Source organism: Equus caballus, chromosome 14 (assembly GCF_041296265.1).
Source record: "Equus caballus isolate H_3958 breed thoroughbred chromosome 14, TB-T2T, whole genome shotgun sequence".
Classification (NCBI taxonomy): Eukaryota; Metazoa; Chordata; class Mammalia; order Perissodactyla; family Equidae; genus Equus; species Equus caballus.
Genome location: NC_091697.1, coordinates 43802111 through 43814623, shown reverse-complemented (window position 1 = coordinate 43814623; position 12513 = coordinate 43802111). Strand labels below are relative to the sequence as shown.

The 12513-nt window shown below is 52.2% G+C and overlaps 1 protein-coding gene across 2 annotated transcripts in view; it reads left to right on the top strand.

Annotated features, from left to right (window-relative positions):
• The window catches only part of PPARGC1B (PPARG coactivator 1 beta), a 110959-nt gene that overhangs the window by 76306 nt on the left and 22140 nt on the right, over positions 1-12513 (top strand). For both annotated transcript variants that reach the window (XR_011425507.1, XM_023617445.2), the window contains exons 2-4: positions 1045-1218; positions 7398-7607; positions 10908-11024. Coding sequence is in view for 1 of the 2 variants with exons in the window: in XM_023617445.2 (XP_023473213.2) it covers positions 1045-1218; positions 7398-7607; positions 10908-11024 (501 nt within the window). In the remaining variant the exon portion in view is untranslated. The remainder of the gene's footprint in view (positions 1-1044; positions 1219-7397; positions 7608-10907; positions 11025-12513) is intronic.

Sequence of the window (12513 nt, the reverse complement as noted above, 5' to 3'; positions counted from 1 at the left end):
GGCCATTTCTCAATCTGCACGGCAGGTCTTGTCTTGGTGCCTAGGGTTAGAGTCGGGACCAAGGTGAGAAGTGATCACCTTCTGATTCAGTTGGTCGTGGGTTGGGCCTGAGAATCTGCCTTATTTCTAACACAGTCCCAGGTGATGCTCACGCTGCCAGTCCTGGGTCCACACCCTGAGCGGCACTGGTCCAGTCAGTGCTGTTACCAGATCCTCCGTGACTCCCTTCTACCCCACCACCGTCATGTGGGTTTATGGCCTTCTAGACCTTTTCCTGTGCCTTTGCGTATGTATTATCGTATGTAGAGAAGCGTGTAGCTTGATTTTGTTTAATTCTCTTTACACACGTGGGATAATACTGTACCTGCTGATACTCTGCAATTTAGCTTTTTATTTAACATATCTTCGAGAACATAGACATCCGCCTCATTCTTTTTCAACAACACCATAGTATTCCATGATACAGGTGATTATAGTTTTATGTATCTCTTGTCTACTGATGGGTGCTCCTCCACGTTTTAAACTTTACAGATATTCCTGTAAAATCCCTGGGAAGATGGGTGAGTGTTTGTCTAGAACATAGTAATCACTTAATAATGTCAGCCATTAGTGTTGCTGTTTTTAGTTGACTCATTATTAATATCGAGAGATTGTTGCCTTCAGAAATCCCCTTTCAGGTGGCAGCAGTTATGGAAAAGAGTAGCTCTCTATTTACAGGCTCTAATAAAGTTTCCAACAAAATGTTTCTGGTGAGAGAAAAGAAATGCTATGTGGGCAGGGCCTTGAGGGATGTGTAGGAGTGCAGAGGAGAAGGTGAGAGTAGCAGGCAGGGTTTGTACTGCCAGGGGTGGGGCTCAGCTCCCAGCAGATTCGACAGTGCGAGAGCGTGGAGCAGATCTTTACATTTCTCGGTCACCTGGCAAAATCAGGCCTTGGCCAAAGGCAGCCAAGGGTCCAGGCTGGCAGAGCGATGAGTAAGAGGGTCCCTGTTTAAGTCCAGCCAAGCTCAGCTCTGACGTGTCTCCTTCCTTCCTGTCTCCTCAGGGTGGGGCATCTGGGGAGGAGCAACTCTGCGCTGACTTTCCCGAGCTCGACCTGTCCCAGCTGGATGCCAGTGACTTCGACTCGGCCACCTGCTTCGAGGAGCTGCAGTGGTGCCCGGAGAACCCCGAGACTGAACCCATCCAGTACAGCCCCGAAGACTCGGAGCTCTTCCAGGTATGTCGTCCCGAGCCTCGCCATGCCTCTGTCTGCCCCTGGAGGCCTGGCGCCGCCTTTGCTCATGCACGGAAGTCTCCTCGCCCACCAGAGCTCTTGGGACCCTGTCTTTCCTCCCGAACCTGCACCTGATCTTGGGTCATGTGCCTAGGTTAAGTCATGTGCCTAGGGTGATTTACCTAGTTGGTAGCTGAACTGCATTCAAACCCCATCTGCTGCCTCTGAGCCCTAGGGCCTTATAACTATGACGACACTGTAATGGGAATGACTCACATTTACTGAGTGACTGCCATGTGGCAGGACTGTCCCTGTCTGTGTATATTAACTCACTTAATTCTCTTAACAACTCTCAGACAAAGGTACAGTTATCTCCATTTTTCAATTGGGGCCTAGAGGTTATTTACAAAGAGGCAGGGCCGAGCAGCACAGTGCGTGCGTACGCCTTGCTCCCCCCGTGTGTTCCGTTCTCGGCCTCGGAGGCGCGTGGTGGTTGACGTTTCCTTTAAGATGGCCCCTACTGTGGACAAATATGATGTCAATGAAATAAGATTGGTCATGTTGAAGCTGGGGGATGGGTACATTCGGATTCATTATTCTTTCCTTGCAATGTGCTCCCCCATAAAGATTGGGGGAAGAAGCCATAGCTCCCTGTGCCTGTCCGGCAATAATAATAATAACAACAACAACAACAATAACATACTGCGTGCTGAATGCTGTGGTGCTGCGCCATGAGCATCTTCTCAAATAGTCCTCCTGACGGATTGTATCGTTCCTTCTAGAAATGTTTACAGAGCTCCCTCTGTGTGTCAGGCCCTGTGTTCATCAACGGACTTTACAGAGGGGAGACTGACCCTAGATCAGTCAACACGTAGTGGTCATTATGACGTGGGTGCCAAAGGATAAAACGTGGGATGAGAAGAGCATCTGAAGACTGAGCGGTCAGAAAAGGCCTCTTGCAGGATGCTGCAGCTGAAGGACGAGGAGGGGCCACGCAAAGATCAAAGAGCAGGCCCAGAGCTTTCCAAGCAGAGGGAGCAGTAAGCACGGAGCCAGGGAGCAGGAAAGGTTGCTGGGCTGGGGAACAGAAGGGCTGGAGGGTGGTAGGTGAGAAGGTGCTAGGAGATGAAGTCAGAGAGGTAGACAGGGTCTGGGTCTCATGCTTGGATTTTTCCCAAGCATCTTGTAACCTGTAAGTAAAGGACTATTAATAACCCATTTTACAGGTGAGGGAAGTAAAGCTCAGAGAAGTTGAGTAACTTAGCTGAGGCCACCACAGTCAGGAAGGGTCGGGGCGAAGACTAACCCAGGAACCCATACCCCTCGCTGCTCCACCACCTCCCTGCCAACATTATGAGGATCAGCAGGGCTGGGCTCTTGTTCTGGCTCCATCCAGGAACCCCCATTCTTTATCTAAACAATGAGGAGGAGAGGTAGGCTATGCTGTGCCCTCCCTCTGAGGGGGCCACCTTCCAGAAAAGGCTTTCAGGTTGTGGAGAGCTGACGAGTGAGAGGGCTTTAGGTGCTGTGTGGCGACTGTCCCCACCGAGACTTACAGACCCTCGCCTACGCAGAGACAGGTCAGACCTACTAGCAAGCTCCTGCCAGGGTCCTACTATGTGCATGAAATGGTCTCAGACACAAGTCAGCCTGGTGTGGCCCTTGGGCTCCCAGCCCCTCTCCCCTTCATGCGCTGCGCTCCCCACCTGCTCTCCCAAGACTAGGCCCGTTCCACCCGTCACACACTGATGCACCTATGGGATCAGCGCCTCACACCCCAGCCCCATCATAAGCCCCACGAGGGTGGAGGACATGACAGCATTGTGCATTGTTACATTCCCAGGGCAGAGCCTGGCACTTTCTCCGGGCTTAATAAATATTTATCAAATGAATACATCCTTCGATGCCTGGCTCTCATGTCAGCATCTCCTAAGGCGGTTGGTCAGTTACTTCCTCTCCTGGGCCCCCATCTCATTCTGTGTGTGTCCTTCAGACTTCAAGCTCCTTGAGGACAAACAGCACTTTACTCTTTTCTGGGGCCCTTGCACATTGTAAGACTCAACCATATGTGTTGAATGAAGTAACAGATTGTAGTATTTTCTTTCCTGCCAAAGACCAGGCATGGCCCGTTCCAAAAACCTTGCTGTGGGATTCAGGGGCCATAGGTTCTAATCCTCCCTCTGCCACTAGCTGGGGCAGTTTTCTCGTTTGACCAGTGGGAATCACAGAGCCGTGTCCTAATAGTCCAATGGCACCGTTGCTATGGAGACAGACGGGGAGAGTGGAGAACCAGCTACCGTTACAGAGTCGACAACTCCCCATGGGCAGGGACTTCCATTTCTCTGTGTGCCCAGAGTCCTAGGGCCAGGACCACAGCAGGCCCTTAGTATGTATTTTTTTTTTTTTTTAAAGATTTTATTTTTTCCTTTTTCTCCCCAAAGCCCCCCGGTACATAGTTGTGTATTCTTCGTTGTGGGTTCTTCTAGTTGTGACATGTGGGACGCTGCCTCAGCGTGGTCTGATGAGCAGTGCCATGTCCGCGCCCAGGATTCGAACCAACGAAACACTGGGCCGCCTGCAGCGGAGCGCGCGAACTTAACCACTCGGCCACGGGGCCAGCCCCCCTTAGTATGTATTTTTGGAGGAAGCAGACATTTGGTTGTTCTGGCACACTTTGCTGTGTGGCTTTGGGCGAGTAGCTCCCTTTGCTTGGGCCTCATTTCCCCACATGAGGAATGAGGAAGGAACATGGATTCCATCAGTGGTTTCATAATCTGTTGAGGGGAGAGTCACTGGGTCCTTTTAGACGCTGATGAAGTCTATGGACCTACGCCCAGAAAAAAGAGGGGGAAAAACTTTCCTGGACCTCCGTTAAGCCCCTTGGACAGTGGAGGATTTCTGAATGTCCTTCTGATGACCTAAATTCTGTTCTGTGTCATTCCTTCAAGCCACTCTAGGCCCTCAAAGTGCAGCATTTCCCCTCAGCTGTCTTGAAGACTCGTTTTCCTGCGGCTTGAGATCAGCTCAGAAAGGTTGGGGGTGGGACCGAGTCTATTAATAGCCCTTCCTCAGCTGATTAACTCTCCATTAATTTGCACTCCGTTACCAAGCGGAGCAGGGAGAGCCGAGCTAATGGGCCCGGGAAGAGGAGAGGGGTGGCGTGGCTCCTGTGATGGATTATCCTAGGGCCCTGACGCGACGATGCTCCAACCCTACCTGGCTGTTCCAGAGCAGAGCAGCCCAGGGAGGGACGAGGAGAGAGGGGAACGCCTTCTTTTAGTCATTCTGTTTTTGCCCAACCTATTGGGTGCTTCTTGAGGTCTTTGCCATTTTGTGTTCATTTGGCACGGTGCCTGGCACACGTTAAGTCCTTGACAGCTGCACCTCACCCACCCCCACTACCGACTTGCTGTCAGACCTTGACGAGTCTCTTTCCTGGACCTTCACCCCAAAAAGAATGGCATGTAGATTTCCTCGTGAGTGCCAATTGTGATGGATAGGCAGTTGTTACCTGGAGGGTCATGTTAAGAAAGATGCTGGTGTAGGAGGAACTTAAGCCACAGTGAGTTTGTGATATGGGGAAGGGTCACACATAGGCCACATGTTTGACATTCCTGGTCACTGTGTGATCCCTGAGGGCCCTTCCAGCTCTGATATCTGTGATAATGTGTAATGTCTCTGGGCCGTGTTACTCTCCCCATGAAAGAGGGATTTCTCATTCCATCCAGTGCTGATGACTGACTTCCCTCTAGAATATGTTCTTTGAGACGCTAATCTCAGTCTGTCCTTGTTTGGTTCATTCATCTTTCCATTCAGCAGATCTGCCTGGGTGCCTCCCGGGCCCCAGGCACTGAGCTAGGCCTGGGAGCACTTGAGGATCCTCATTGCTACTTCCAGACTTGGCCTTCCTCCTAGTCCCGGGAAGGAGGTTGGCCAGGGATCATGTCCTCCCCTTTACAGAAAAACAGCAAGGCTCAGAAGAGGGAACAAGTTGCCCAAGATCACCTGCTGGTGGGAGAGCCCAGGTGGTCAGCCCCAAGAATGGTTGTTGAGCCCCAGGTCCCAAGATCCTAACTCCCCGTCAGGCTAGAAAGATGGCTCTGGGAACACAGGGTTGGGGGTCTGGCCTGAGCGTGGGGGTAGGGGCCAGCCAAGGGAACCCCATTACATTCTCAAGCCACAGTCCACTGGCCCCGATCTGCCCTTGGGCCCCCATCCCCAGGGCTGGGGTCATACCCAATCAAAACCTTCTTTTGATTTTTTCTTTTATTCTTAGCTCTGTTCCAAAAATTACAAACGTGTTTGTTCTCTTCTCCCCATGTCCCCCCTTCAAATTACTCAGCTGCTGCTCCGGCTGCAAGGCCTGGAACAGATTTAGTGCAGCCAAAAGGCTGTCACGAGATGTGTATTTCAGAGGAACTTCCTGAAGAAAGTATAAACAGCCTGACCTGGGATGGGAAAGAGTGCTGGGGGAGGCATCATGTGACAGAATGTGCCTCCTGCCAGAACAGGCCCAGCCGCCGGGGTTTACTAAATGAGGCGCTCGGGGCCGCACGTAGAAGCAGTGTGGTCCCTGGGCCTGGGGGCTGGTGGGCCCGGACTGTGCATGCTGACCCTCATGTTATAGATCTTAGACATCAGAGAAGGAAGAGTCTTGGTCCATCTGTGTGAGGTGTGCTCTGTGTTACGTCCTGCGTCTGCCTTGGATTGACTGTGTGACCCTGGACACGTCAGTCAATCTCCATGAGACTCAGTTTCCTCAAATGTAAAATGGAGATTAGACTAGTCCCCCCTTGTAGAGGTTATTGTGAGGGTCGCCTGAGGCGGTATTTACTAAGCCTTTGCATTCCTCTCATCAGCCAAATTCCTCGTCCTAGGCCTTTGCACTAGGATTCCCTCCGCCTGGCATCTTCTCTCCTCAGCCCTTTGCCTGGCTGGTGCCTTCTCATCTTTCAAGTCTAAGTTTAAGTATCAGCTGTCCAGACCAGCCTTCTTTGACCACCCTAAATAGCCTGTAAATCTTCCCACGTTCTTACTCTCCGTCACAGCTTCCTTCTGTCTTCTTCCCAGCCTTTCTCACTCTCTGAAATGATCTTGCTTGTTCCCTTGTTTACCTCTCTTCTCCAATGGAGGGCGGCGGAAAACTCCATGAGGGCAGTCGCTGTCCCAGTCTTGGCATGCTGTGTCACCAATGCCTAGACAACGCCAAGCACAGAGTAGCCATTCAGTACACTTGTTTTAGGGGAAGGAAGGGAGGGAAGAAGAGGGGGAGGAGTTGCCACCATCACCACCATCATCATCATCATCACTGTCATCACCACCATCATCATCGCCATCATCGTAGCAGGAATCATCATAGTACTAGTAATAGCAATAGTGCTTATTATGTGGCAGGCACTATTTTCTAAGCATTTTACATACGTTAACTCATTTAGTCCTAAACAATAACCTTACGAAGTAGGTACTGTTGTTATCCCATTTGGCAGATGAAGAAACTAAGTAACTTGCCTAAGGACCTACAATTGATAAGGGTGGGACCTGGAATTCAACCCCCACTCTGGAGCCCAAGCTCCTAACCACCTCCCTGTGAGTGGAGGAGGCGAGCGAGCCCCCGGAACCTTCAGGGAAACGGCAGCTGTTCTATTACTACTGCGGTTGTCACTGTCGTGGTCAAACCCTGAAGCTTCCAGGCTTTCTACCGCCTGCCTGGGCCGCAGGGTCAGAGGGCCTGGGACCTGCAATGGGATGCTGCCACCAGTGGCATAGACCAGCTTCAGGGCTGTGTCCCTGGGGTTGAATGCAGGAGGCTGTGATGTGGAGCTGCTGTCCTTGCTGGAGGGGACTGGTGTGTCTCAGGTGGACAGCCCTGTGCCTGAGGTCACACGCTGATGAGCAGCAGAGCCCAGCCTGGGACTCCCAGGGTAAGACCCTTTCTATTAGCACCTGCTGCCTGCTTATAAACTTCTGTGATTCTTGGAGTCTGTAATACATTTCTTGGGCCTCTGCTGTCCCAGCATACTGAGGATCTGATGGGGAGGATCTGAGAGGGGCTGGCAGGAGGGTGATGGTGATGCAGCCGTGTATGCGAAGCAGCTTTCTACCATGAAGACGGATGAGCCCAAGGCATTGACTAACCGTGTCCCCTCTCTGCCTCTCTGTCCCACCCACACTCCTCTCTTCAGATAATCGACAGTGAGAATGAAGCCCTCCTGGCAGCGCTCACCAAGACCCTGGATGACATCCCTGAAGATGACGTGGGTCTGGCTGCCTTCCCGGCCCTGGACGGTGGAGACGCACCGTCCTGTGCTTCGCCTGCCCCCCTGTCTGCGCCCCCCAGCCCCTCCCTGGAGAAGCCCCCAGCCCCGGCCCCTGAGGTGGACGAGCTCTCGTTGGTGAGAATTTGTTTCCAGCTGAAGTGATGGTGGTGGTCTGGGCTGTGGTGTCTGCCTGTAGGGGTGGTGGGTGCGGGGAGACCAGCTCCAGCCCCTGCAGGGGTCTCCATGTAGCACCGGCCCCGGGGTTCACGGCAAACAGCCTGGACAGGGCATGGGAGGCCTCCCTTTGCCCACCTGTATAACTAGACTAGCCAGAGGCTTCCCCTCTACTCTCTAGGCCTTTGGGATTTCATGGATTGACCTTAACTGTGTGTTAAACCCTTGAAATTAGAGGCAGACATTTTCCTAAAGATTATACATGCACACAGAGTAAAAATTCAAGCAGGAGACATGGACAGTTAAAAGCAAAACCTCCATACCAGTCACATAGTTGCTTTTTCCTTCCCCACACGTAACCATGGTTACTGATCTGTTATTTGACTTTCCTCTTCCACCTTCTTTTATTTTTTTACTGCAAAAGGGAGCCTCCATTATCCTCTGCTCTGCACCTTGCTTTTCTCAGTCAACTGTGTGTCTTGGAAACTTCCAGACAAGCACACGGAGCACTGTTTCATCCTTTGTGTTGGCTGCATAGTGTTCCTTTGTGAGGGTGTACCATCACTTACTTAACCAGCCCCCGGTTGATGGGCATTTATGTTCTTTCAACTCCTCCCTTGTTCCAGTGCTGTGGTCGCTCTCCTGGTACAGGCCTTTGCATGCGTAAGTGGATAGATTCCTAGAAGTGGAATTCCTGGGTCTACAAGCGCGTGATTTTTCACTTTAGGCGGATACCTCCAGACTGCCCTCCAGAGAGGTTCGACTGGTTCTACTCGCACCAGCAAGCTCAGTGCTGTCGGTGTGAGTCTGTGTGGAATGTGGAAACACACACACGGAACCACAGCTTTCTGGGGAGAAGGCCTCAGCTTTTATGAGATTCTCAAAGGGGTGTAGACCTCAAAAGTGGCTGGAACAGTTGCTCTTGACTCAGGCTGAGGGTGCCAGAAGCCAAGATGTCATGAGGTGTGAAGTCCATCTTCACACGACCTGTCTTGGGCTCCTCACCTTGGTTCTGTAGCTCCTAGGGGTTGATAAGACTCAGCTGGAGAATCAGAGTCTTTCGGAGCTGGGAGGGCTCTGAGGGGTCTTGGGTCGTGGAGAGCTTGAGCTGCAAAGGCCCTTGGTGATCATCAAGCCCAACTCTAGGGAAACTGAGGCCCAGAGTGGGGAGGGCCTCTCCAATGGTCACACAGCAAGTTGGTGTGCCGGCGAAGACTAGAACCCGGGTGTTCTCACTACTTGGCCAGGACCCCTTTCCTTCTTTCCCACTGCCTTCAGGTTCCCCAAAGCATTGTGAAATGACTAGTAAGCTCCTACTGTGTGCTGGGCACAAGAGGGTGTTCAGTCCCACATTGTGGCTCCTGCTGATAGGGGTCCTGCTTCCTTCCAGACTGGAATCAGACCACCTGGGTTTGAATCCCAGTTCCAACAATTAATGCTTTTGCGTCCCTTGGGCGCCTAACCTCTCTGACTCCACTTCTGGGTCTACAAGGCAGGTTTAATAGCGGTGCCCGTCTCAAAGGCTGTTAGGAGGAATACGGCAGGTAATACATGTGAAGCACTTATACTGTGCCTGGCACATACAAGTTGCTCAATAAATGCTATCTGAGTCAGAGTTCTGGCACGACCATTAGCGGTAGTAACGAGGAGTTCTCAGTGCCATTTCTGTACGCGGCTCTGGAGCGGGATCAAACCTCTGAGAGGCAGAGAGCGACCCCTGCTGGTTCCTCGGTTTATTTGCTTGTTGTTAGTAACAGGTGTTATTGAGCACCTGTTAACAGGTGCTGTGCTGGGCACACAGAAAGGGCACTCACGGTCTAGACTCCCAGCACACTGACAGACCTCTAGAAAGGCCCTGCGAAGTTATCGAGACGCCTGGTTCTTAACCTGGAGTCGTGGGTCCCAGAGAGTCCACCAATAGACTGATGGGGACCCAAGGACCTCTCTGCATCTGTGCGTGAGGTCAGCAGCTTCTCTCATGTTCTTAGAGGGACTCCTGAGTCAAAAAATGTTCAGATCCAGTCATTTAGTCCACTTGCCCCCATTATAGCAATGGAGAAACCAAGGCCCAGAGAGGGAGAGGACTCACCCAAGGTCTCGGTGAGATGGACCTGAGCTGGGTTAGAACCAGGTCCCTTCCCTCCAGCCCAGGGATCTTTTCCTGTCCACGCCAGAGAATCACAGATGTACGCCTGTTGGTGTGGGGTAGTGGGGATCCTCCAGCCCCTACTGGAGTGTGGAGTGACCTTTTCTCTGGTTCCGGGGCCTTTGGCACTCCTTGCTGGGGTGACCTGGTGAGCGTGTCCTCCAAGGAAACACTTGGTGCTGTAGCAGAAGCCCTTCATGCTTCCCGACTTGTCCTCAGCCCCAGCTGTGGTCGGATCCCTGGTGGAACTTCCGGGCGCTCTCAGCTCCCTGCTCTCTTGGCTGGGAGACGTTGTGCACCTTGCCCACTGGGTGCGAAGTGTAAACAGTCTCAGCGATTTTTATAGAAAAATTAGAACAGCCAGACAGCCTTAAGCGTAGCATGCGTCCACTTGTGTAAAAACAGTTGGGTGGGTTGGAGGTGATATGTGCGTACATGTTGTTGTATGATCGAATCCCCCTCGTCATAGGGTCACATGAAGGTGGTTAATAATAGTTGCCTCTGGGAGGGAGAAAGGGGACCTCGGGCAGAAGGGAAACTGGCTTCTACTTGTCCACCCGTTAGTATTGTGGTGTATATTTTTTTCACCATTTACAAGTATTACTTGTTTAAGAAATTAATTTTTTTAAAAGAAATATGAATAAGCCAAAAAACCAAAAGAGAAATCCGCTGGAATCCCACACTGAAGGATCACTCTGGTGTTCTTCCAGATTGTGTGTGTGTGTGTGTGTGTGTGTGTACTCCAGGTGTATGCAGAGTGCCCCAATAAAGTATATACATCCTATTTTAACAGTAGAATGGACAGACATTACCCGAGATCTGTTTGGGTTTCTCAAAGTCATAGATATTCTTCTTGGATTATCAACTCTGAAAGGATTGACTTTTTTTGGCATTCTTCTGTGTGTTTGGGATTGTTCGACAATCTGCTTCTGTACTGCCCATGTTGGGAACATATTCAAGGTCATTAGTGCCGTGGTCCTGTGATGACCCGGGGTCGGGGCGTGGTCAGTCCTGGGGGGCGAGCTCTGGGCTTGGGCCTCTCTCTGCCGTGCCCTTCTCTATGTCTTCCGGCTGCAGCTCAGCCTCGGCCCCTCTCCCCTCTGCTTCTCCTGCAGCTGCAGAAGCTCCTCCTGGCCACATCCTCCCCGACATCAAGCTCTGACATCCAGAAGGAAGGGACCGCCTGGCGCCAGGCAGGCCTCAGGTCCAGAAGTCAGAGGCCTTGTGTCAAGGTATTTCTGCACATGCCCCAAAACCCTCCCAGGCCCCCAGGTGGCCTCTGGGGCATGACAGCCTCAGCTCTTGCTAGGGGGTGTCAAATGCAGTCAACTCCCAGTTTCCCTCCTTGCTCCTCACACAGCCTTGCAGCTGGTATGCTGGGCACTTCTTGAGACCCAGGCCAGTTCAGGGTTCTAGAAAGAGCACGGGACTTTCTCACACACTTCGGTGTTGCAGGCACTGTGTTAGACGATGAGTGAGAGCAGGGACAGGGAAGATGTGGCTACCCTCAGGGGCTCCTTCTAATGGGGTGACAGCGAAACGTAAGATCCTCACCTGTTGTGGAGACCACAGGCAGGAGCTTGGGTTTCTTTTGAGGGAAGCCGTCAGAGAGTTGAAAGCTCCATCATGAACACCCAGGAGTGAAGTATGTCCCTTTTCCTCCTTGGACTGCATCTTCTGAGACTTCTAGGAGAGGCTTAATAGGTGATTTCCCAGCGTTCCTGTTACTCAAAGCCTGCACCAACCCTTGCCATCTTGTCCCTGGGCACTTCTGCAGGGGGCTGTTCATACCATCCCACACCCTCTGGGCAGAAGCGGGATGGCATCTGTCTCAGAGAGTAGCTCAGTGTAGGAGCCTCTCGCCTGCCTGGGCTCCCCTGGGGGGTGGCCCTTGTCCCTGTGTCCCTTCCCTATTTCTTCTGGCTGACCTCCCAAAACAAAGGTCCCCCCCTCATGTTCCATTCTGTCAGGGGGCAGCAGCTAAGCTCCATTGTAAGCCAGCTCTCTGTCCCCTGGGAGGCTAAGAAGCCCCGGGGAACTGAGACACACCTGACAGCCATTCTAGTCCCAGCAAAGAGACCGTTGCACTGGGAGGAAAGGCCCTGTGTGGACAAGTGGTGACAGAGAAGGCTGGAGAGAGTGGTCACCTGGGGCCAGACTGCAGGGGGCCCCAAATACCTCGCCAAGGGGCCTCCCTTTTATCCTATGGGCACTGGGAAGCAGCTGAATTTTTCTATTCCTTATTTTTTTTTAACAGCTTTATGGAGGTGCCACTTGCATATCCTAAAAGGCACCTGTTTTAAAGGTCCAATTCAATGATTTTTAGTAAATTGACACAGCTGTGCGGCTATGAACACAATCCAGTTTTAGAATATTTCCAGCATCCCAGAAGGATCCCCATGCCCCCACTTACAGTTAATCCCTGTGCCCACACCCAGCCCCACGCAACCACTAATGTACTTCCTGGCGCAGCTGCTGGAGGCTGGAGTTCAGAGGACAGGATGGGTGGGGCGGGGCTGTGGCAGCGAATCTGGAAGGGGTGAAATCCTTGCTGGGCACTCTGTTAGGAGGCTGGTCATTCCTTCGTTCCATCACCCAAGCACTGCCAGGTGCCAGGCTCTGTGCTGGCAGCTGGGGATAAAGTGGATGAAACCTGGCAGGTCCAACGATCCAGGTGAGACACACTGGGCCTGGCCAGTGGCTGCAGGGGTGGGGCTGAGG